Source organism: Salvia splendens, chromosome 2 (genome assembly GCF_004379255.2).
Source record: "Salvia splendens isolate huo1 chromosome 2, SspV2, whole genome shotgun sequence".
Taxonomy (NCBI): Eukaryota; Viridiplantae; Streptophyta; class Magnoliopsida; order Lamiales; family Lamiaceae; genus Salvia; species Salvia splendens.
In genome coordinates, this window is record NC_056033.1 from 36069297 (window position 1) to 36094487 (window position 25191).

Sequence of the window (25191 nt, forward strand, 5' to 3'; positions counted from 1 at the left end):
TTGTATTGAGGGCAAAGATGACAATCGGGCTCCTTATCAATAGTTTCCATATAGCAAAACAAAAACAGTATAAGCTATCTTATACATTATCGCAGGGCAACCAAACGCCAGAATGTGATAAGCTATCTTATGAACTATCAGCCATATCTTACAAAACCCGATATGACTACCCTATCTCATCTTGCCATCTCCGGGCAATCAAACACGCCCTAAGCATTAATGATTGCCGTCGACGTCTTCAAATCTAAAATACGTGGTCTAGTGATGGGAAATTGGACTTTTTTGCAATGGAATTAATTCATCAAAATCTAAAATATCATGTCAAGCACTTGAGTAGAAAGCTACAGTCATGGGATTCCATTATTAATCACATCTCACATTCAACAAAAAAATAATACTCCATCTCCCTTCTTCTGCTTCTATTCATATTTAAAGCATCAATATCATAAATAATATTGCCCCATTTTTTTATTGTAAAATAAAACAATGAATTATATGGCACATTGAGATGCAATAGTAAAAGTGAAATTAATTAACTCATGTATAGATTGTGTTATGTTTACAATTCCTCTTATTCCCCTCTTTCCTTTGCGTTTAATAAAAGTAAGAGGTAGCAACTTTTTCAAACATTGCAATAACAATTACAGCATTTAATGATTTTCAGCTGCAGCAAGTTTTGCCATTGGCCTGTTAGTTGACATAATGTTGTGGTGCATGCATGTTTGACAAACTTTACTAGAAAAATATGCAAGTTGTAATTACGAAATTAAATGAGAACATTAAATATAAGCATTTCAAAAATCATGTGAAAATTAGATAATACAGTTAAAGTATGTTGTTTATTACAACATATATACCCTTATTATTCACTATATTGTTTTTTGGTTGAGTTAACAATTTAATAGCATGCAACTCCAAAATTATGAAACAAAGTACTAACATTATGTCGAAGACCAACTTCACCCAGGGGGGATATGTTCTATATATATGGACGAATTGAAAATAACATTTTGTTATCAACGGTATTAGTAGGTGTTGCAATCTGGACGAATTGAAAATAACATTTTGTTATTTAATTAGATGACAGTATGCAGAATCGGATGCCGATTTTAAATTTTATAAGTATCGATATGCATAATCTATATTTTACATAGTTGCATTTTTATTGGCATGCTATTTTGTAATTGTTGTCGTTAATATTATTATTAGTTGACCATATACAAAACGTACATTAATAACATCTAGATTGTAATTATTCTTTTTTTATAATTCAATAAAAGAAAAAGGATACCGGAAGCAGATGGTCAATTATATACTCCTATATACAAAACTATCTTTTCATTTTTCTTTGTGGATATAAAAGGTAGTAGTACATTAATATGTTTGGCAAGCTTAGAGTAGTAATTAATTATAACGACATTAATTAAAAGAGATCGGTCACTCTACACTAACCATCAATGTTATAACCTGTCGGCACGTGGGAAGTCAACTCTACGTCGCACCCACACAGATCTTCCTGTGCACCCTAAATCCTTTACCTCCTTCCATCCAATGGTAACAAGTGAACGGTAAAGAGAAGGCGTCCCTTTGCTACTACAGTGAGCCTCGATGCAGAGTATCGTGACTTGCAATACAAAACCCAAGGGAGTAGCAAAGACGGTGGTGGAAACGCAGTTTGCGTTGTCGTTTTAAAGCCCCACAAAATACAGTAATCGAACTCTCTCCATTGCCAGCCCTTTCTACTTCTTTCTCTGTTGTGGAGAATTTTCTCTGCTTCCTTTTGCTTTATTCGCCAGCAGAGACACACAAAGAGAGTGTGTGTGTGTGTGTGTGTGTGTGTGTGTGTGTGCGCGCGCGTATATATATCCATTATCTTTAGAAATGGCAGCAGCGGTGGAAGAAGTTGTTCCGAAGAAAGCTGAAGCGGAGGAGGCACCAGCAGCTGCGGCGGTGATGGGGAAGTCCAACGACGTCGTGAAGCATGAGCCTGCTGCAAGTAAATACATTTCTCAACTCTCTCCTCTCTCTCTGCGACTGTTAAGCTATTCAAGATTCTGTTATGAAAATCTATGATTACCAACTGATTAACCCTGCATTTGTTTTCATAATTTATGAACAAAAGTACTAAAGATTGAATTTTGGTTGCTGGGAAATGCTAGAAATAGTTGTTTCTCCATTTATATATCACTATTGAACAATACTGATTCAAAATTACAAGTCATGACTCATAAAAAACATTTGATATTTATCTGTTCTGTGAAATCTCTATGCCATTAGTTCTGATTGAAGTTGAATTGTGAGACTGTTTTTGTGCGCTGCAGAGATCCCTGATCCCATAGCCAAGACAAGCTCCAAAGGATCCCTTGATAGAGGTCAGTTTCTTGTTCAAATTGATAGATTTGCACGAGTAATTCGGTTTAGATCTAGTTAAACATGTATTTAGTCTTAGAGATTTCGCTTTGTGTAGTAGCTTCAGCTTGAGTTGATTATATCAAAAAATGAACTGTGGATAAGTTGAAATGATTTGAGAAAATCACCAAGTGAAGAAGTTGGACTATATGAATTTTGTAGATGTTGCTCTTGCAAAGCTCGAAGACGAGAAGAGGTTGTCATATATCAAGGCATGGGAAGAAAGTGAAAAGACCAAAGCCGAAAACAAGTAGGGAACATCTCCCATATCTTATATTCCATACTAATTTGTATGAGCATTGTCATGCTTCAATCTTGGAACATCAGTTTTAGAAGCATTGCTCTTCTTGCAACGTGTTCTTGTACAAATCCGGTCACTATGCTTGTCTCCTTGATGATGGCACATTGAAGTTCAACTTTCAAATGTTTCAGACCTCTCCATATAATTGAGAGGTGATGATAACTAAATCCTATGATGATGCAGGGCTCAGAAGAAGCTCTCAGACGTTACTGCGTGGGAGAACACGAAGAAGGCTGCTCTTGAGAGCGAGCTAAAGAGCATTGAGGTAACAACACATTTCTCAAACTGACGAAGCTTCAATAAAGTTACCAGTTTACAAAACGAGCAATGAGACGATCCACGCATGCTTCTGGAAGGAAAAAATGCAGAAGAAGAAGGGAGAGTACGCGGAGAAGATCAGGAACAAGGTCGGACTAGTGCACAAGCAGGCCGAGGAGAAGAGGGCCCTGGTTGAATCCAAACGTGGAGAAGAGCTGCTCAAAGTTGAGGAGACCGCTGCAAAACTGTGTGCAACCAATCAAGCCCCGCCAAAGACCTGTGGATGCCTCGGCGGCTAAAACACAAGTGAATCTACCATCTATTAGTATCACCACCAACAAAGTGTTTGAATATTGAATCTTATAACTCTGTTTTTTTTGCTTCTGTATAGATAGTTTCTTCTGTCGTGTGATTCTACTACTCTGTCATGTCATGTCATGTCATGTTGTCTTTTTGGATTGTAACAAGAAAGCAATGGTCTTGAATAAATCCACAGTTTGATTGTAACAAGAAAACAATGGTCTTGATTTAAATTGTGGATGTCCTAAAATGGCAACATTATTTTGTAGATTGAAGGAGTATAAATTTTTCCTTTGAGCATACGACACAGCTTTGAAGTTCGTGCATCAGCATATATTCTTGGAAGAATAGATCGCTATTGGCGACCAATTGTTAGGTTCGAACAGGGGATTTTGGCTTGATGATGGAATGTTGCTGACAAAGATGAATGTTTTTAGTACTATTTAATTTGAATTACTTATTTTAGTATGATCTCCTTTTCTTGATACGTGATAATAACTTCTTAATAGTACTATATATTCCTCAGATTTCATGTTTTGAGATTCATTCATTTTTTATGTCAATATTGTGTACGAACGATTTAACAATATGTGCACGTGGAAAATAAATAAACAAATAAACATTGAGTATATTTCAATGTAATTTTCAATACAAAGAAACTTCAAGGAAACATACGTACTTTGAAATAACACAGTTTTTACTCCACACAATATCTTATTCAAACACAACTATCCATAGATACACACCCATGATTAAAAACACAAACTAAACTTTGAAGGTGTTGTTAGTAGAGACTACCAGTCTCAAAAGCCCTCTTCAAAGCAGATCTCACTTTCTCCCTCTCAGGCAGATTTTTCTTAACAAAGCTGTCGTTGCACAATTCATCACCCCATTTCCATATATTTGGATATTTATCTTGTGTCAAAATGAGGAATCCAACCACATCTTGGAGAATTGGAATCCACAATGCAATAAAGTTGCCAACATAATCTACTAATCCAATGTTGTCACCTCCGAAGAATTTCTTGCTTGCCCTTGATTTCATTGTCTAGAATCTTGAGCGCTTCGCCTTCTCCCTCTCCTCTCCCGCAGCCCAACACGCTTTCCACAACGGATTCGAGCACTGAAATCATCAACTTAATTAACTTAAATTATGAAACATACTAGTACTAATAAAAAAACAAGGGTTTAACTATTGTACCTTATCCTCGACAACATGGCACGTTCATAAGGATGCTTGGGCAGAATGGAAGGACCTTCCCATGTCTCATCGATGTATTCCAGAATGACACTGGACTCAAAAATAGGTTTGCCATTGTGAACTAAAACAGGTACTAGTTTGGTAATTGGATTGTATTGTAGAAGAAGAGGTGATTTGTTTTTGAGATCTTCTTCAATATATCCATATTTCACACCTTTCAAATTGAGGGCCATTTCCACTCTCCTCACATAAGGGCTGTACCAAGCTCCAAACACCTTCACTTCAGAATTTCTGTGTGTAGTATTATTTTAAATTTATTTTGGTGGATGTGTAATACTAGTACTACTCTTAGTTTTGGAGGTCTACTTAGGGTATCCAGGACATCCCCAATAGCCCCGCCCCTTTTTTTATCCACAACCCCAGTTTAATTGTCTGCGCCCACAAAAAAAACTGTCCGCAGCTATAAGGTGGACACTTCCAATAGTCCCAAAAAATTTCGTTTATTTTAATTCAATTATAATTAAAATTATTGAACTATACGTAATTAGAAAAAACGGCTATAAGTGAAGAAATTAAAATTAAACACTAAATTTTCGTCATATTAAAGTAATGGACAAATTATACAACGAAAATTTAATCTATTGAAAATCACAATGGCCTTCACGCTGCGCCACCTCCCCTACATGCCCAAACTTCTTCAATCAAATCGGCCTGGAGTGTGGTATGTGCTGTGCTCCTGCGCATATCAATGAAACGTTGGAGCAAATATTCATTGCTCCGTGGTACGCCCATCTGTATCGGCACGGAGGCAACACCGTTACTTGTACTTGCGCCATCTTCCGATGCCCAATGCTCTGCAGCAAATCCTTCATCTTCTATTATCATATTGTGCAATATGATATATGTTAACATAATATTCGCGACATCATCTTCGTGCCAAACTCGTGCCAGGCACCGTATAATGAGCCATCGCGATTGGAGGACACCAAAAGCTCGCTCAACATCCTTTCTAGCAGCCTCTTGTTTTCGCGCAAAATATTGTTTCTTCGGTCCAACCGGTTGGCGAATTATCTTGACGAATACGGGCCACCGAGGGTATATCTCATCTGCCAAATAGTAAACCCTGTTGTACTGCGTTCCATTGCCTACGAAGCTGATTTCCGGACCCTCCCCCCGGCACTCATCATTGAAGAGAGGCGATGACTAAAGAACATTGATGTCGTTGTTCGAACCTGCAACACCGAAATACGCATGCCAGATCCGCAAACGGTAGTCACCAACGGCTTCCAAAATCATCGATGGACCTTTGCTTTTGAAACCAGTAGTGAACTGGCCTTTCCACGCCACCGGACAGTTTCTCCACTCCCAATGCATGCAATCGATGCTTCCTAACATCCCTAGGAAACCGTGAACCTAACCGTGCATATCTAGCAGTCTATGGCACTCATTAAAGGTGGGCTTTAGTAGGAACTCCGGACCAAATATTTCCCGGATCCCCTTACAAAACTGCCTGAGCACCGTTAGGCTAGTCGTCTCACCCATCTGTAGGTATTCATCGAACATATCAGCCGGTCCGGCATAGGCAAGCTGCCTAATTGCAGCGGTGCATTTCTGAAAAGTAGACAGCCCGATCCGGCCAGTGCAATCACTTCGGAGGGTGAAGCACCGGTACCGTTTCGCTAAATTCGTCGCTATATGGTTGAAGAGCAGTTGCGACATTCTGAATCGCCGACGGAAAATATCGGGTGGATAACGGGAGTTATGCACAAAGTAGTCCGCCATTAGACGCTGGTGCGCTCCGCTATGGTCTCGTTGGATGGTCTGACGACGAGTTATCGCACGAGGTGTCACGGCCTCCGCAACTTCCGCCTCGCGCGCCGCATCCTCCTCGTCCGCTTGGTTCTGCACCTGTTGAATCAGCGAATTCCACGCGTCATTCCACAAATCGTCCATTTTTAATACCAATTGAATCTACAAATTTTAGTGAGAGAATGTATGAGTGAAGAGTTGGAATGGTGTGAAAATAATGAAAGGAATGAGGTGTATTTATAGGTAAATTAAATTGGATTTTAAAAAAAGGAAAAAAAAAATAAAAATTCGTCAGCCCCGTATCTGGGGCGCCGCCACCGCCTCGCTATAGGCCGGCGCGCCTATCGACGCGGCGGTTCCCCCCGGCGCGTCCTCGCACTCTTCTCGCCGAAGGGCCGTCCGCCCCAAAAAATTTGTCCTCCTCGGGGCGGACGATTCTCGCACTATAGGCCGGCGGGGCGGCCGGCGCGCCCCTCTAGTGGACACTCTTATACTAGAGACAGGCAAAACTTGTTGGCTAAGCCAGTTGAATTAAAAAAATACTACTCCTTCCATTCTATAATAATAGAGTCACTTTGTCATTTTGGTACGTTACATAGTAATAGAGTCATTTCCATTTTTAAAGCATCCACAATGGCGGCGAGCCCACCGGCTAGCTAATCCCTGGCGCTCGCCGGTCCGCTTGCCGAACCATTGCAGCCGGCGAGCGCCAAATCGGTGAGAAAAACGGCGAGCGCACGCCGATTCCCGAGCGCTGGCCGATGCGCTCGCCAATCGGCTGGCCGCCATTGCAGGCTCTCGATCGGCGAGCGATCGGCAAGCGGAATTTTTTATTTATTTATTTAATTTTCGAAACACTATATACACGCGATTTGAACGTCATTTTCATTTGCACCACTTGTTTTAACGAGTATTCTCTCTATCTTAATTTCTGTACAAGAGCAACAACGTGAAATGGAGCACATCAATGAGCCTACTCTAGGGACGAGCGGGTCTCAAACTCCCACGGTACCCGTGGGAGGTGGATGGGGTCCGATGGCCGGGTACTACAACATGTACCCTTGGCAGCAGATGATGCCCGGGATGGCATCCGGGGGTGGTATGCCGGGATGGCAGGGGATGCCGGGGGGCCCGACAATGCAGGGCGGGCAAGGGGTATCGGGGATGCAGATGATGTCGGGGTGGGCACCCGGGATGCAGGGGACGCCGGGGAGGGGGGACAACGTCTATCGCCCCAGTTTTGATTTTGTTACTGCTTCTTCGCACACATCGACCCTAGCGGAGACACAGTTCACTGGCATTGAGACCTTCTCCTTAGAGGAGTTGGGAATAGATCTCGGGGATGCGGCCATTCCCGTTCAAACGGGGGGGTAGGGCGGGGTCGGGGCGCGCCCAAGAAGAAGAAGGGGAAAAGGGTGGTCGGCGAGTCGTCGCAGCCGGCTGGTGACGACAGCCAGGCACGGAGGAAGTGGACGGACGCGGAGAACGTCGCGCTGTCCAAGGCGTGGGTGAGTGTTTGCGATGATCCCCTCGCCTCAAACAATCATAGAATCGTCAACTTGTGGGCTAAAATAGCAGCAGCCTACAAAGCATTTTGCCCGGAGGGGAGGCCACGCAGCGGGGAGGAGTGCCGGAAGGGGTGGGACCGATTCCGGGCTGAGGTCTCCCGATTTTTTGGCTTGTACACCAACGCCCTCCGAATGCAGACCAGTGGCCAAACTGACGAGGACTGCAGGAGGATAGCGGAGAAAGCCATTCCCCAGCCCGAGTTTTACAAGGAGTTCAACTACTGGAACTGCTATGAGGTGCTGATGGGCTCCGAGAAGTTTCGGGCAGGTGTAGATGCTGGCTGGCCGAAGAAGCAGCGCCTGAACTATACCGGTGCTTACAGCGGCGGTAGCAGCGGCGGTTCCCACGACCTCCCCGAGGATGTACAGGAAACCCCGTCCCCTCCCGCGTTTGCTCGCCGCACTCGCCCGGTTGGTCAAAGGCGGGCGCAACGGACTCGCCAGACCTCCCAGGAGGTCCAGTCGGCATCCCCCTGTTGACGGGTCGACATCCGAGCTCCTCTTCTTCGCCCGTCAACAAGCGCGAACTCATATGTACAAGATCTTAGCTGAATGGAGGGATGCAACTGACCCCGAGGAGAAGAGTTTTCTTCACGCAATGCTCGTGAGTATGCGGGCCGATTTGAATCCCGCCGCGGCACAGGTGGGGGCTCAGACGCGGGCTCAGATGCTGCAGATTTGGGGGTCCCGGATAGCGGAGACAACGACGGCGGCTACGGCGACGACGGCGAGGAGTGAGGCGGAGGCGGGGAGCCCGTGTGTGGAGGAGTTTTTTTTTAGATTTCTGTAATTTTTTTTAATTAATGTATTTTTTTTAATTAATGTACTTTTTAAAATTTTAATATTATTATTGAGTTTTCCAGTATCTGTGTGGTAAATTTAATTCCGTATTTTGTGTGATTGTTAATTATTTGTTTTTTTATAATTTTGTTTATTGTGACTAGGCTATGGCTGGGCTATTGCTTGTCCAGTTGCTTGTCCTGATAATGTAGCAGGAGGAGTTTTAGTGCTGATGATGTGGCAGGATGAGTTGTGGCTAGGCTATAGCTGGGCTATGACTGTGCTATTCTTATTGTGGATGCTCACCTACTTTACTCTTTCTTACTTTATTCTCTTTTCATCTCTCTACTTTTTTTATTTTCCACTTTATTCTCCCATTACTTTAATTTACCTAACATAATTTTCTTAATCTCCATATCGAAAAGAAACGCCTCCGTTACTATGGAACAGAGGGAGTACAAATTAAGATATGAAATGATGTTTGACGAAGACTAGTAGATTCTCTAAAAAGTGTTTTACACATGCAGCTACTCAGAAACAGAGGAAAGGGATATATGTATATTTATTTGAAAATTGAGGGTCGAGAATATAAATGATTTGGTAATATTGAGATGCAGAGAATTAGGTGATCGCATCAACTGGTCTCCGATTTTCAATGTCTATATTCGCAGTTTCGCACGCATTCGGCGGGAGAGTGACGCAGGGGATGATCTCACCCAGCTTTGACTTTAATCATTTTGCTCTCCCAACTCAATTTCCTTCATTAACTTAAACTTTAAAAGATTGTACAATATAGCTTCACTCACCTATTAATTATCTCGTTTCATTTTTACTTTTTTTTATATAATGAATCTCATATTTCATTTGCTCAATTTCACTCTTACTTTATTATAAAATTAACTTTTCCAATCAATGTTTCTAAAAATCCTGTGCCAAGTAAAAGTGGAATACATATACATATTAGGAGATGAAGGGAATATTAGTTTCATAATAAAATATGAGTGTAAAAATTTAATAGAGTGTGGAGTCAATTATTTGAAATTAAAAAATATAATGAACATTTGACAAATCAAAAGATTATTTAAGGAGTAATAATGTAGTAAGTACAATTGATATAGAATTTTGTGTTGTACTGGTAGTTATTCCCATTTCTCTAGTAGTAGTAGCAGCAGTTCTTTCACTTTTATAACACATTTTCCAACATTTCATCTCCTTGATTCATGGTGTTGTACTTGTCTTTGTTAGGATATTGGGCATTGTATTTATTCTTACCCAACCCGATATCTAATTTTCTGGATCGAGTGCGAGATTAGGTAATACTATAATTTATAAAAATACAAGTTATCTAATAATTCATTCAAATAAAGAATGTATCGAATACATAATTAAGACACAATTTATTATTTGGAGTCTTTTATCTCATTATAAAGTAAATACGAAGCGCTCAAGGATGATATAAACAACTTTGACATCTTGAAGTAATAGTTAGTTTGAGAATCTTCGTTACCATGTTCTAAGTGAGATGAGAGTTGATATTTTGGCAATTCACATTTCTAGTGTTGCATTTGAGTGCGCATTTAGCACAAGGGTGGAGTTCTTACACTATATAGAAGGGTTGAGTTGCAATATTATGGTTGAGACCTTGATTTGTGTTGGAGATTAATTTCTTTTACTTTATTTTTTTTCCTTACTCTTATTTTACCAGTTCATCTCTCTTAATTATTTTATTAATGGTGTATTAAAATCCGTGTTAAGTTTTAAAAGTTCACATTTTTTAAAGACGAGGGAGTATATCAATAGCATGCACAAGAAAGGAAACACGAATAATGACGAAAACATATGCCCTCCAACAAATTCCAAACTTTAACATCACACAATGTCTTATTCGAACAGAACCACACATAGATAAGACACTATTTTCATTACTATCTTACTCATAAATAAACGATACAGACACTGCAATATTGAAGTCACTCTTTAGTAGAGACTACCAGTCTCAAGAGCCATCTTCAACCACAATTTCACTTTCTCCTTCTCAGGCATATTTTTCTCAACAAAGCTATCCTTGCAAAACTCATCAGCCCATTTGCTTATATTAGGAAACTTATCTTGTGTCATGATGGGGTACGAAATAAACAAGCCCAATAGCAGTGACGGCCCATCAGCCCAAAGACCAAGAAAGAGTATCAGTTCGGCATTACCAAAGAGTTCGGCCCTAGCCTACAGCTCGGTAAAAGCCGACCAATCAAGCTCTACTCTCAGATCGGCAAAAGCTGCTCGGCAATAGTTCAGCAGTTCGGTCTCAGTATTCGACCGAACTGGGAGATAGTGGACCCATGCAGGATCTCATGACCACTACACGATCTATTTAGTGGTGTCAAATCATGCAGGATCTCATGCGGGATAAGCGGACCAAACAAAGAGGTAGTGGACCCATGCAGGATCTCCATGACCTCCACGACATCCACAACCATCATTAGTAGTGATGCAAGCCACGATCTTAGTTCAGTGTATAAATAGAACTTAGATCAGATAGACTGGGGTTAAGTTCTCGAGAGATCAAATATCAAATAGCAAGTCTGTATTGTAAGCCGTAGAAAACAGATCAAGCAACACAACTCTGCCCTCTTTTCTTCCCGTGGACGTAGATTTACCTCAGTAAATCGAACCACGTAAATCTCTGTGTCGTGATCTGTATTTTCCAGCATTCATCACCATCAAAAATTCGCCCAACCATCACTGGCGCCGTCTGTGGGAAACAGAGAACCAAATTTGTGATAAAGCGAATTTTTGACCCTTTTTCCACCCAAAAAAAAAAAAAAAAAAAAAAAAATGCATACCAGATCACATACTACCCGTAATACCGTTCGTGAAAACCATGAGGAAGCTAGTCCAGCCCGCAGGTCCGGAAAACAGCCTCGGGAGACATCTACTTCCAGTTTTCACGATGAAGGAACAAGCCGCTCAAAAGGTCCACACACCGAGTCTTCCCAGCAGCCTGATTTGAATGAGGCTGTCAAGCTGTTCTTGGCTGAGAAGCAGGATGAGTTCTTAACCTTCCTGCAAAAGAGCCAAGAACCGAAGACGAAAACGGTGGATTCTCCTTCCTCATCCAGACATGAAAGTCACTACCGCAGTAGTGCCGTGTCTTCCAGGAAGAAGAATCCTCAACCCCGACATGTTCCTGTTCCTCCTCGGTACCGGAACCACAGGAGAACTCCATCTCCTCCATACCGAAGAGATGTCGGGTTCGCCATGTACGGAGCATTGAAGACTCCGTTCTCAGACGATATCACCCAAACTCCCTTGCCACAGAACTACCGAACCCCGTCGATGACTTATGACGGGTTAGTGGATCCTCATGACTTCCTGGGACGCTATCAGTATAACATGGCGAACCAAGGTCTCAATGAGGTCCACATGTGCAAGCTGTTTCCCGAGCTGCTTATCGGGAACGCAAGAAGGTGGTTCGATAGCCTCCCCCAAGGCAGCATTAGATCTTACCGAGATCTAATGGATGCTTTCCACAGGAGGTTCTTTCAGAAAGCGGAAGCCCGAATCACTTCGGCTCAGCTGCTTTCTATACGTCAAGGTCGCGACGAAAAGATCAGTGACTTTATGACGAGATTCCACAAGGAATGCCTACAAGTAGATGATCTCAATGATCTACTTGTCATTTCGGCATTCCAAAATGGAATCCTGCCCGGAGCTCTCTACAGAAAGCTCGTGGAATGCAGTCCGCAAACAGCTCAACAGATGTGGGACATTGCGGACCAGTTCTCCCGTGCCGATGAGGCAGACCGTCGCAAACGGTCTTTAGACAGCTCATCCCGAGGAGACAGGAGGAAGCCCGATCACAGCGATCAGGGACAAACTCGCCGAACTCCTTTTGGCGATCAGGGACATCCTCGCCGAACTCCTTTTGAAAGGATTCAAAGGACTCCGGTGCAAGACCGATTGGGGCCACGTCTCAATCCTGAGAAGCCGCCCGCTCAGTTCGTACCATTGAACAAGTCAAGAGCGGAAATTTTCGAACTGCATTCCGATATGTTCGAAAAACCAAAGCGGATGACGAAATCGGCTGCGCGTCGACCTCAGGATCAATATTGCTCCTTCCATCAAGACCACGGTCACGATACCGAGGAGTGCCGACATTTGGCTGCAGGTATTGATGCTCTTGTGAAAGCAGGGACATTAAAAAAATACCAAAGCAAGCAGCCGAAAAAGAACAAAAAGCAGAGAGGTGCGAACTGCGCTCCTCAGGATCCGAAAAGGCAACAGGATCCCGAAGACGATGACGAGCAGCAATATGATGGAGTAATCCTGACTATTGATGCTCTCCCTGCCGGGAAGACTAAATCGTCCCTGAAGTCAGAGCGCAGAGGCTACAATCGAGAGGAGCCAACGCATAAAAGGCTGAAGCAGGACGAAGTGATTACATTTTCCGATGCAGATCCCGTCCCGGCCATCTCTCCTCATCAAGACGCTATTGTCATCCAAGCCGGAGTGGCAAACAAACTGATCCACAGAGTGTTTGTGGATACAGGAGCGTCAGTCAGCATTCTTTTTAAAGAATGTTTCGATAAACTAGAAGTGGATCCAGCTCGGCTTAGTCCGGCACCACTTCCTCTGAAAAGTTTCGCCCAGGAGGACACCCGCCCTGAAGGTATTATCAGCCTTCCGATCACGGTGGGAAAAGCACCTACAAGCTCCAGTACGATGATCGAGTTCTTTGTGGTAAACGCTCGGTCCCCGTACAACATCATCTTGGGAAGAGACTGGCTCAACGCAGTTCGGGCCGTTTGCTCTACTTATCATCTCACCATCAAGCTCCCCACTAAAGGGGGGATAGCGGTCATCCGAGGTGATCAAAAGAGAGCAAAAGAGTGTCTGCAGATTGCGCTTAAAAGTGCCGAGCAATCAGATCGGCATCATCAAGCATAGCAATCACAGCAGCCGGAGTCAGAGGCAAGCGAAATGACCGAAGTCACACCAGAGCCGAACTCAATGACCGTTCAGTTATACGAAGATGATCCATCCAGAACGGTCAAGATCGGTTTCGCGGGAACGCCTCTACTCCGGGAAAAGACCATCCAGCTCCTCAAGGAGTACAAAGATGTCTTTGCATGGTCTCCGTTGGAAATGACCGGAGTGCCCTCTGAGGTAATCACTCATCGGTTAAATATTGATCCATCAGTCCGGCCTATAAAACAGAAGCAAAGACTCTTTGCGGCAGAAAGAAATCAAGTCATCCATGACGAAGTCCGCCAATTACTGAAAGCGGATGTATTATTCGAGGTGAAATATCCCTCTTGGGTGGCCAATCCTGTGATGATCAAGAAAAAAGAAGGAGGATGGCGGATGTGCATAGATTTTACCGATCTAAACAAGCACTGTCCTAAAGACTGCTATCCCCTTCCAAACATAGACAAAAAAGTAGAAGCTTTGATCGGCTTCGAAATTTTCTGTTTTCTTGATTTATACAAAGGCTACCACCAAGTCTTAATGGATGAGAATGATGCTCCAAAAACGGCTTTCATTACTGACTTCGGCATCTTTGCTTATAAAAAGATGCCGTTCGGTTTAAAGAATGCCGGAGCCACATATCAAAGGATGGTAGATAAGCTTTTTCGGCATTTGATCGGAAAGGAGGTTGAAGTGTATGTTGACGACATAGTCGTTAAAAGCAGAAGCACTTCGGAGTACGAAGACAATCTCAAGTCCACTCTCGACGTGCTCCGAAAAGCCAACCTCAAACTCAATCCCCAAAAATGTACCTTTTTGGTAGATTCGGGAAAGTTTCTAGGTTGTTGGGTTTCAAAGGAAGGACTCAAGGCAAATCCGCTAAAAGTTCAAGTTGTTCAGAACATGGCAATGCCGAAGTCCATACATGATGTGCAAAGGCTAACTGGATGTCTAGCCGCACTGAATAGATTCCTTTCCCAAGCAGCCGAAAAGCAAATGCCATTCTTCAAAGTGTTAAAGAAGGCACCAAAGTTTGAGTGGGGAGTCGAGCAGAATAAGGCTTTTGACGAGCTCAAAAGTTATTTAGCCGAGCTTCCTATTCTCTCTGCTCCAACAGATGCTGAAGTGATATTCTTATACTTAGCGGCATCGGATCAGACCATTAGCGCGGTGCTTGTACGAGAAGAAGGCCTAAAGCAGCTTCCCATCTACTTTACAAGCCGAGCATTAAGAGGTCCAGAAACAAGGTATCAACCTCTGGAAAAAATTGCTCTGGCATTAGTAAATGCAGCAAGGAGACTGCGGTCATATTTCTATGCTCACAAGGTATGCGTCTTAACCGATCTTCCACTTCGGCAAGTTTTGACCAAGCCAGAAGCATCAGGCAGAATCGCCAAATGGGCCATAGAGTTGGGAGAACACTCAATCGAATACCTACCTCGGAAAGCCATCAAGGGACAAGCCTTGGCAGATTTTCTTGCAGAAGCAAAGTTCGATCAAGCAATCCCTGTCATTGCCGAACAGAAAAATTCTACCAATGCCGAACTAGCACAGCCTCTGGAATCCGAAGTAGAGCCACCGGACTGCTGGAGCGGATTCGTAGATGGAGCTTCGAATAAAACGGGAAGTGGAGCTGGTATTTTACTTATCGCTCCCGACGGACACGAGGTAACTTACTCACTTCGGTTCTTATTCCCAACTACTAATAATGAAGCCGAATACGAAGCTCTCCTTGCCGGACTCAAGCTAGCGCAAAGTCTATTTATCAAGTCTCTCAAAATCCATTGTGATTCACAAGTCGTAGTGAATCACATGTTGGGTACAAGTGAAGCCCGTGATGAGAGGATGAGGAAATATTGGGACAAAGCGCAAAGCATTAGCCGAAGTTTCTCTTATTTTCGGATAATCCGCATTCCCAGAGCGGAAAACAGCCGAGCAGATATTTTAAGTAAGTTAGCCTCATATCCAAGTTCAAAGGTGGAGGAATTGATGCACAGAAGCATTGATGAAGCTGAGGTACTTTCGGTAGCCAGCTCGCCGAACTGGATGACGCCGATCTTACAGTATCTAGATCAAGGACAACTGCCCGAGGATAAGAGAGAAGCTCGGAAAATCACATGCCGAGCCCTTCGGTACGAACTTCATGGAGGAGTCCTATACAGAAAGTCCTACCTTCAGCCGTTATTGCGATGTGTAGGGCCAGAAGAGACGGACTACATCCTTAGAGAAGTTCATGAAGGATCTTGCGGTAGCCACATCGGAGCTAGAGCTTTAGCTAAAAAAGTTCTGAGATGGGGGTATTATTGGCCAACTTTGGTACAAGACGCAGTGCAGCTCGTCAAGACATGCACGAAGTGCCAAATCCATGCAAATATCCCAAAGATGCCGCAGACCGATCTATATGCTATGCAAAGCCCTTGGCCTTTTATGCAATGGGGCATAGACATAGTGGGACCACTACCACAAGCTCCTCGGCAAATGAAATTCCTTATCGTTGCCGTGGATTACTTTACAAAGTGGGTAGAAGCTGAACCATTAGCTACGATAACGAGCTCGAAGGCATTGGATTTCGTCTGGAAGAACATAGTGTGCCGATTTGGCTTACCCCACATCCTCATTTCGGATAACGGGACTCAGTTCACCGACAAGACATTCAAGAATTGGTGCCAAGAGCTGAATATTCAACAGCGGTTCACTTCGGTCTCCCACCCACAAGCAAACGGACAAACGGAGGTAACAAACCGTATCTTGGTGAAAGGGTTGAAAGCTCGGTTAGAACAAGCCAAAGGACAATGGGTAGAAAATCTCCCTCAAGTCCTATGGTCCTACCGAACTACACCCAAAGCTTCCAACGGTGAAACTCCGTACAGTCTGGTGTACGGCACTGAAGCCGTGATTCCGGTTGAGATCGGCGTACCCAGTCCCCGAACTCTAAATTTCTCCTCAGAAATGAATGATGACGGACTGAGAGCCGAACTAGATCTGGCCGAAGAAAGAAGAGAATTGGCCTGCATAAAAGCAGCCAAGTACAAGGAGCAAGTAGCCCAGTATTATAACCAAAGGGTGAAAAAGCTGCAATTTCAAGTGGGAGATCTCGTCTTGAGAAACAACGAAGTAAGCCGAGCAGAAAAGCTGGGCAAACTCGAACCCACATGGGAAGGTCCATATCGGGTGTCAGAAGTCCTCGGCAAAGGGTCTTACAAATTGACTCACATGTCAGGAGAACAAGTACCCCGAACATGGCACATTTCCAACCTCAAGAAGTTCCATTTGTAAGAGACAGTCCGGTCAGTCAGTCTTGTGTCTAGTTCGGTCCTAGAGGTATGTGCTTTCTTTGTGCTTGTTCGTCCTTTTTTTGTCTATGTGCGTCTTGCTTGTCTAGGTGTGTTTTGTCTATGTGCGTGTCGTCTCTTACAAATGTTACTGAGGTATCTTGTTCTTCAAAGGCTGATCCCCTTTTTAGAACATATATAAGCCAACGATTGTGAGTCCAAGCTTCTAAGGAGGATACAAGACCACAATTCAGCTTAAATAACAAGCAGTTCGTCTGAAACGAACTGCAACAATAAGCCAACGATTGTGAGTCCAAGCTTCTAAGGAGGATACAAGACCACAATTCGGCTTAAGAAACAAGCAGTTCGTCTGAAACGAACTGCAACAAAGGGAAAGTCCGATCCACGCGATAAAACTCGCCGAATTAGGACAAGGGAAAGTCCGATCCACGCGATAAAACTCGCCGAATTAGGACAAGGGAAAGTCCGATCCAAGCGATAAAACTCGCCAAATTAGGACACAAGCTTAGTCCGGTCAAAGAAATTTACTTCATAAGACCAAAGACGAGTCCGGTCAAAGAAGTTTACTTCATAAAGACCAAAGACGAGTCCGGTCAAAGAAGTTTATTTCATAAGACCAAGGACCAAGTCCGGTCAAAGAAGTTTACTTCATAAGACCGAGGACAAGTACGATGAAATTATTTCGCTGAGCTGTTAATACGCAGTGTTAGAAGCGAAATGAAAATTTCATTTATTAAATCTTGTTCGGCATACAATTCTGCTGCCCTACAAGAAGGCGTTACGCTATTACAAAGGACTATTCTACTGTCCAGGGTTGCTAAAGTTGAGCCATCTATTCACAAAATCCTCGTGAAGCTGAGTTCGGGCGTTCCAGGCAGCTGCAGAATAAGCAGGTCGACGAGATGCTCTAATCGACCTGCCACCTCTTCTCTGAGCCCGGGAAGCCCTAGCACCTCGGCGGCGAAGAGTCTCTTCACGAAGCATTTGTTGATCTTGCTCACTCATAATCACAGCTCCTCTACGAACTTCAGTCCGTTCTCGTCTTGACGTTTCCGGTTGCTCCTGAGTCCGTTCTCGTCTTGACGTTTCCGGCTGTTCCTGAGTTCGTTACTGACTTGGAGTAGGGTCTTGAGCAAGTGAATCAGGGGTTTGAGCTGGAGTGCGACCATCTGTTGGCGGGAAATGCCTAAGGAATCTCTCGATTGGAGGACGCCGGGAAAGAATGATGTCGTACCGAGAAGCCCAGCGCCGCAATGAGGTCACGACTTGTTGGCAAGCCGAGCTCTCCAGCGCATTGTTCCTCCGGAGTACGTGATATTCCTCCCACAGTTCGTCAACTCGTTCCTGAACTTCAGAGATGGTCATTCCCCCGCGCCTGCAGATGAAATCCTCATACGCAGTCCTCTCAGCGACGGCGGTATTCAGCTCGGCCTCCAGATCTTTCTTTTCGGACTCTAAGTCCTTATTGTCGGCCTCCAGCTTCACTGAACGAGCCAAGAGTTCGTCATTCTTCACCTGGTCAGCTATGGCTCTTTTCTCAGCTTCGTCTAAAGCCGAAGAGTACAGCCGCTTCCAGTGAAGTACCTCCAGCTCCTTAAGAGTTCAGAATATAGAGCAGCTATGTCAGTTCGGCATTTCAGATTACTGAGCAGGTAGTAAACCACAACAGGAGTAAAAGAGAGTACGAAAGGCTATACGAAGACACAAGAGCAGAAAGAAGAATTTTTTCATTCATAAGAAAATTTTTTTTTCTACACAAGGGCTTCAAGGCCGTTTTACAAGAAGGAAGAAACTAAACTAAGAGAAGGGAGACGAAATCATACTCCGCCAGCTTCGTCTCCGCCTTCTCGGTGAGGTTCAGCTTCCTTCTCCTTGTCTGCTTCAGCTTCAGCCTCGGCCTCCCTGCTCTCCCCAGCCTGCTCGGCGCCACCGTAGCCGATCTGCTGCGCCTCCTGCTCGGCCTGCTCATCGCCGGTCTGCCGCTCATGCTGCTCGGTCTCACCCTCTCCATGGAAAATTGGAGCGGGTGAAACTGACCCTATGGAGGCAAAGATAGCCTCCATGTTCTCATCGCGGTCAGCTCGGCAACTACGAACTTGGTCTGCAGAAAGCAGGACCGAGGACGAAGCAAGCTCCTCAAGCACCGGCAGACTCTGAAGCCGAGCTGCTATCTCTCGGCCGTACAGCGGCAGGATGACTTCGGGACCCTGCTCGGCTTTATCGGTCATCAGTTTCAGCAGATCACCGACAAAGGCTGAAAATTGGTTGCTCAGAAAGAGTTTCTCCGCGAAAGCACGGAGAACCTCCCCTTGGGCAACCACGGCGGCAGCATCCCTCCGTTTCGTCTGCTCTCGCTGGATGACGAGCTGGTTTTTGGCAAACTGAGCTTCATCCTGGGCCGAGATCCTAGCAGCTCTGGCCTTCTCAAAGTTGGCCTCAGCCTGTTCGGCCCGATGACAAGCAGCCGCCAACTTCCTCTGCATCTCAGCATAGTCATTGGACGCTTTGGAGAGTTCGACGGCGACGAGCTTGGAGAGCATATCGTTCCTCTGAAAATGAATAAAGAAAAAAGTCAACAGAGGGCACCAAAAATACAGGAAAGAAGCAAAGCCAAAGAATCAAGAAGACAATTCACCTCGGCGAAGTCCGTGGGCCATGCAAAAGGCTCACAGACATTTTCCGAAGGGGGCCCCATGACGATGTCTCTCTCCGACGCTCTTGGGGGCTTCTGGGCCTTCCCCTTCCCCTTTGCCGAAGTCGACTCCGGCTTCTTCGGATCCGAAGAGGTTTTTTGCCTCTTCGGAGTCCTCTCGGCATCAGACGCCGAGCTGGTGGTTTTCGGCCTCTCCGGCTCCTTGGACTCCGAAGATTTGCGGCTCAGCTTATTCAATATGTTCACTACCGAAAAACAAGGAAACAAGGTTAGTTTTCGCCGCTAAAGCAGTAAGGCATAAAAAAGAAATCCTCACCCTCAGTCTCTTCGTCCGAAGACGAGATATTGAACACGAGGTCGCCCTTGACGAGCTCAGTTTCCGAGTATTGTTTCCTAATCATAGGAATCTTATTGAGCTCGCCCTCGAGCTCGGCCAACGGTTCTAACCGAGGATGGGGAATCACGGACTTCGGCCCTCTCCAAGGAAAGCCCGGAGCCGAAGTCCTATTATAAAAAAAGAAACGGTTTTGCCATTTCGGCCACTTGGTTTTGCAGAAGGCCCTAAAAGGCTGTAAGGGGATCAAGTAAAACCAAGATCCCTTCCTTTTAAACTGGAAAAAATTAAGGATTGCCCGCAGAGACAGATCCTTATCTAGCGTACGGAGTTCGGCAGCAAAAGCCGACAAGTGCCTCCAAGAATTCGGAGTCACCTGACCTAAAGGGAGTTGAAAAAAATCAAGAAGCTCTACAAAAGGTGGGGGAAGAGGGAAACGAAGCCCGCATTCTAAGCAGGCTTCGTAAACGGTGGCATAACCCTCCGGCGGGTCGTTAGCCCTATGATCATCGTCGGGAACCACCGCCTTCCCCCCGGGAAGAAGATATTTTTCGTGTAGAGATATCACGGTGTCCTTACTCAAGACGCTGTGAAAGTATTCTACAGTCTTCTCCCCGGACTCTTTCCGGCTAGAAGACCCCTTGCCCCCTTTCCTACCGCTACCTAACTCTGAAGAAGAAGAAGAAGACATGGTTCTTACTCTTTGCAAAATCTGAAGAAATTCTGAAGAAATTCTTGAAAGCGGAAGGAAATTTTTACGCAAAAGAGACAGAGTGCAGAAGAAGCAATAGCAAAAGTGTTCAACTGATGAAGAAAGGACGTATTTATCAGATTCGGAGAAGATTTCAAAATCATCGCACCGTTTCGAATCCCACCTTTTCAGGATTCAACGGCCGGATTTTACTGTCGCATTTAATGCAGTCACGCGCAAGGCACGTCCCCTGACGTCAGCCTCCCCCGTACCTTTATCCAGAATGCCGAAGTGACTCGCTTCGCCGAAGTGATTCACTTCGCTTTTCGGGGGGGTAGTGATGGGGTACGGAATAAACAAGCCCAATAGCAGTGACGGCCCATCAGCCCAAAGACCAAGAAAGAGTATCAGTTCGGCATTACCAAAGAGTTCGGCCCTAGCCTACAGCTCGGTAAAAGCCGACCAATCAAGCTCTACTCTCAGATCGGCAAAAGCTGCTCGGCAATAGTTCAGCAGTTCGGTCTCAGTATTCGACCGAACTGGGAGATAGTGGACCCATGCAGGATCTCATGACCACTACACGATCTATTTAGTGGTGTCAAATCATGCAGGATCTCATGCGGGATAAGCGGACCAAACAAAGAGGTAGTGGACCCATGCAGGATCTCCATGACCTCCACGACATCCACAACCATCATTAGTAGTGATGCAAGCCACGATCTTAGTTCAGTGTATAAATAGAACTTAGATCAGATAGACTGGGGTTAAGTTCTCGAGAGATCAAATATCAAATAGCAAGTCTGTATTGTAAGCCGTAGAAAACAGATCAAGCAATACAACTCTGCCCTCTTTTCTTCCCGTGGACGTAGATTTACCTCAGTAAATCGAACCACGTAAATCTCTGTGTCGTGATCTGTATTTTCCAGCATTCATCATCATCAAAAATTCGCCCAACCATCATGTCAAAAGGTGGAATCCAACCACATCCTGAAGAATTGGAGCCCAAAGTGCAACAAAATTGGCAACCAAATCTACCAGTCCAATGTTGTCGCCTCCGAAGAATTTCTTGTCCTTGATTTCATTCTCTAGAATCTTGAAGCCTTCTTCGGCTTCCTTGGCTGCCTTCTCCCTCTCCTCTCCCGCGCTCCAACACGCTTTCCACAACGGATCCGAGCACTGAAATCATCAACTAATTAGCTCACTTTCTTAGCTTCAATTATAAAACATGATAAAAAAAAAGGAGTTTAATTTTGGTACCTTATCCTCGACAAACTTTGCCCAGAAACGCGACATGGCACGGTCGTAGGGGTCTTTGGGAAAGACAGAGGGACCTTCCCATGTCTCATCGATGTATTCAAGAATCACACTGGACTCAAAAATGGGTTTGCCATTGTGAACTAAAACAGGCACTAGCTTGGTTATTGGATTGTATTGTAGAAGAAGAGGTGATTTGTTCTTGAGATCTTCTTCGATATATTCATATTCCACACCCTTCAATTTGAGGGACATTTCCACTCTCCTCACATAAGGGCTAAACCAAGCTCCAAACAACTTCACTTCAGACATTTTGTGTCTATGTATATGGTACTACTGTTTGAACTTTATTTTGCTATTCTTAGCTTTGGAAGTCTACTTATAGAGAAGTCAATCTTGTTCACTAAGACAGTGTGAATTCCAAAGTAGCAATGAAGGTATTAAAAATGTATTTTGTTCCAAGAAAAAGTTGTGTGCTAACAACTCTGTTTGACCGAACGATTTGAAATCGTCAATGTCTTACACTTGCATTGTATATCTAATCCTTGCATTTCTTTACTGGAGTAGCTCTTTTGATTATATTTTTATATTTCCGTATAGTGGTGCTTATTTTATAAGTAAAATATAAATTATTCTTGGGTTTTTTTGTTTTGATTTATATGAGTTGTATTCAGTTTGAAAAAGTATTTAAAAGATTCATGTATAAGTGATTTACGTACGCACCTACGTCAGAAATAGAGAGAGGATATACTCGTATGGACGTATGGTACTCCCTCCGTCCCGCACTACTCGCACTTTTCCTTTTGAGCACGGAGATTAAGGAATGAGTGATAGAAAAAGTCAACAATTACGGCTGTAGGTATAAATTGTTACTAAAAATGGAAAGAGTGCAAATAACTAGGGACGCTCAGAAAGGAAATAAGTGCAAGTAGTGCGGGACGGAGGAAGCATGTGATATTTAGGGATAGAGAGGAGTAGGTGATCGTTGCATCAAATGGTTTCGAATTTCAATGTGGATATATAACGCATTTCTAAGGGAGAGGAGAGAGATGCCCCCAAACTAAAATGCATTACGCAGGGGATGATCTCATCACTTGGCTCTCGAGGCTTTGTATTATTATAGTTAACTTTCTCCATTAAATTGAACACCTATATTAATATATAACTGAGAGTATAAAATTTTGAGTTATGCCAAGCTTTAAAGTTTTTAGTTCGTGTTTGTAAGGGGCTAAGGCCGTGTCTATTAGAAATTTGTTTGTCATTTCCTTTGTTTCTTCGGTTCTTTTTGAGTTAAAATCAAATTAATTATGTGTGTGATTGTGTGATCAAATACTAATTAATTTACAGTAATAATTAATAACTAATTTCTATTTTGTATACTAAAAATATCAACACAAAGATATAAAATTTTTCAATCTTTTTGTGTTGATAAACTTATGTTTTTGTGTTGATATTTAAATTTACATGTTGTATTGATATAATTATGTTTTTGTGTTGATAATTTTAATACAAAAAATTGAAAGTTATTACTACTGTAAATTAATATAACCTAACGCGATATATATAAACATAGATAGTACAAATTTTCTTTAACATTATTTACAAACTTATAACTGATCGTAGCATTTTAATCTAGCATGCCACAATTATTAAATCTAAGCAAAAGTGACTTAACGATGATGCAGTATTGACATAGAAGCGAATGAAATATCATCACCACTTTGATTATAAAATAAAAGACTATAAGAATCATACTCCACATTGTATTATGCTTTGATAATCTTTGGCCAATTGTTACCCAATATAAACACCCCATTTTATAGGCTTCAATTCTAGATATACTCATATACATATACACTAATCCTTCATTCATTCTAGTCTAATCCTTCATTGATTATAGTCTTTATTCTTACTTTTAATGAAATATTATTTCCCACACATTTAGTATAGTATTTTGATAGTTAGCTTGCAACAATCTTCAATTTGATTAGTTTATACTTGTATTCAGGAGTAGTTTAAACTCGTATTAAAGAGTTTTTCAATTCTCTAACGACATGTTTTTACTTATTCTTGCCTTTAATGAAATCTTCTTTTCCCAAACAATCTTCAACCCGTTTTAATCAATACGCAATGAAATTGCCAGCATGATCCACAACGCTAATCTCGTCGCCTCCGAAATACTTTTTGCCCTTTATTTCATTTTCAAGAATTTCGAAGTTTTGAATGTCTTCCACCTTTTTTACCCAAATAAAACATCCAAAATTATCATTTTTTACGTTAAACGTTGCAAAGGGCGTTTAATGTTGTTCAAAACACATAATTTCATTTTGTCCAATTTACCCAAAATTTTTATTGTGAGATTAAAGAAAAAAAAACTCATTTTCCAATCATCAAAATTTTATTATCATATAAAATATACTAATCATTAAAGAAACATCCAAATTACTTTTCCTTTATTTGGTCAGCGATTGTCACATTATTACACTGTCGGCCGCCTTCAACAAATGTTATTAATTAATTTCTTATGTTGGTTGCTAAATGTTTAATCTGACAATTCATACGACGCCTCTTTTGGTCATTTTTGTCAGAGGTAAAAAAAATTAAACAATAACTTCAAATTTTAGAGCAGTCTTGTATCTATTTTAAAATCGAAACATTACCTTTGCTTAATTAGATATTTTCTTACCATATTTCATCTCTGAGACTACCACAAAATAATCATTAATAAAACTCAGAAATTTTAATATAATTGATCCGGCAACTTGTCCTCGTTTCTTTTGCTTTAGTTTAGTTTTCAAAGTCTTTAATTAGGAGAACAAAAGAAGAACAGTCTTCCAGAAGCTTCGGAAACAAAATTCAGTAAACCCTAAAAATAACAAGTTTAATAAAAAGCGAATAACGCCGCTGCCGGGAATCGAACCCAGGTCACCCGCGTGACAGGCGGGAATACTTACCACTATACTACAACGACAACTTGTTATTAATTTCCTGTAGTAATAATTATAATAACAGAGTAACATTCAATAATAACAATTGGATGTTCGACTACCCTTAAGTGACATTATTGCATCCAATAGGCAATGAAATTTGGCCATATTTACGAATCCAAAGTTATTACTTTTGATAAATTTATTGCCCTTAATTTCGTGTTCAAGCATTTTGGGCTCCTTTATTTAGGGCCAAATATACTTTATAATCCTAGGTTTGATTCTACCACGTCTTATAGTATATTGTTTGATTTTAAAGTCATGTGTATTTCAAAATACAATAAAATTATACAACTTCTAATTAATTTTTTTGACAAATCTTCATTTCTTCGAAGTTATTGACAACAATCACAAGAGAAATGATATTGCTAAAATTAGGTTTTTTTTT

General features: G+C 42.7%; 2 protein-coding genes, 1 non-coding gene and 1 pseudogene across 3 annotated transcripts; 1 reads left to right on the plus strand and 3 right to left on the minus strand.

Moving 5' to 3' along the window:
• Nucleotides 1–1560: 1560 nt before the first annotated feature.
• Nucleotides 1561–3483, plus strand: LOC121792533 (remorin-like). The gene is made up of 5 exons (XM_042190513.1): nt 1561–1996; nt 2322–2372; nt 2572–2659; nt 2894–2975; nt 3067–3483. The coding sequence occupies exons 1-5, from the start codon at nt 1882–1884 to the stop codon at nt 3265–3267; spliced, it is 537 nt and encodes a 178-aa protein (XP_042046447.1). The 5' UTR covers nt 1561–1881; the 3' UTR covers nt 3268–3483.
• Nucleotides 3484–4052: 569 nt separating this feature from the next.
• LOC121779204 lies at nt 4053–8378 on the minus strand (annotated as a pseudogene).
• Nucleotides 8379–10450: 2072 nt separating this feature from the next.
• On the minus strand, nt 10451–22225 carry LOC121792518 (probable glutathione S-transferase). The gene is made up of 3 exons (XM_042190500.1): nt 21820–22225; nt 21524–21738; nt 10451–10739 (listed from the first exon to the last, which is right to left on the minus strand). Exons 1-3 carry the CDS (start codon nt 22126–22128, stop codon nt 10604–10606), a joined length of 660 nt encoding a protein of 219 aa, XP_042046434.1. The 5' UTR covers nt 22129–22225; the 3' UTR covers nt 10451–10603.
• Nucleotides 22226–24715: 2490 nt separating this feature from the next.
• TRNAD-GUC lies at nt 24716–24787 on the minus strand. The gene has a single exon. It is a non-coding gene; the product is annotated as a tRNA-Asp (tRNA).
• Between the last annotated feature and the right edge of the window lie 404 nt (nt 24788–25191).

Excerpts from the sequence above, each read along its gene's own strand:
- LOC121792533 (XM_042190513.1), top strand. The coding sequence starts at position 1,882 with ATGGCAGCAGCGGTGGAAGAAGTTGTTCCGAAGAAAGCTGAAGCGGAG. Across the intron at positions 1,997-2,321 it reads GAAGCATGAGCCTGCTGCAA|AGATCCCTGATCCCATAGCC; the intron begins GTAAATACATTT and ends TGTGCGCTGCAG. Across the intron at positions 2,660-2,893 it reads AAGACCAAAGCCGAAAACAA|GGCTCAGAAGAAGCTCTCAG; the intron begins GTAGGGAACATC and ends ATGATGATGCAG.
- LOC121792518 (XM_042190500.1), bottom strand. The coding sequence starts at position 22,128 with ATGTCTGAAGTGAAGTTGTTTGGAGCTTGGTTTAGCCCTTATGTGAGG. Across the intron at positions 21,739-21,819 it reads CAAAGTTTGTCGAGGATAAG|TGCTCGGATCCGTTGTGGAA; the intron begins GTACCAAAATTA and ends TGATGATTTCAG. Across the intron at positions 10,740-21,523 it reads GTTGGATTCCACCTTTTGAC|ACAAGATAAGTTTCCTAATA; the intron begins ATGATGGTTGGG and ends CCCCATCATGAC.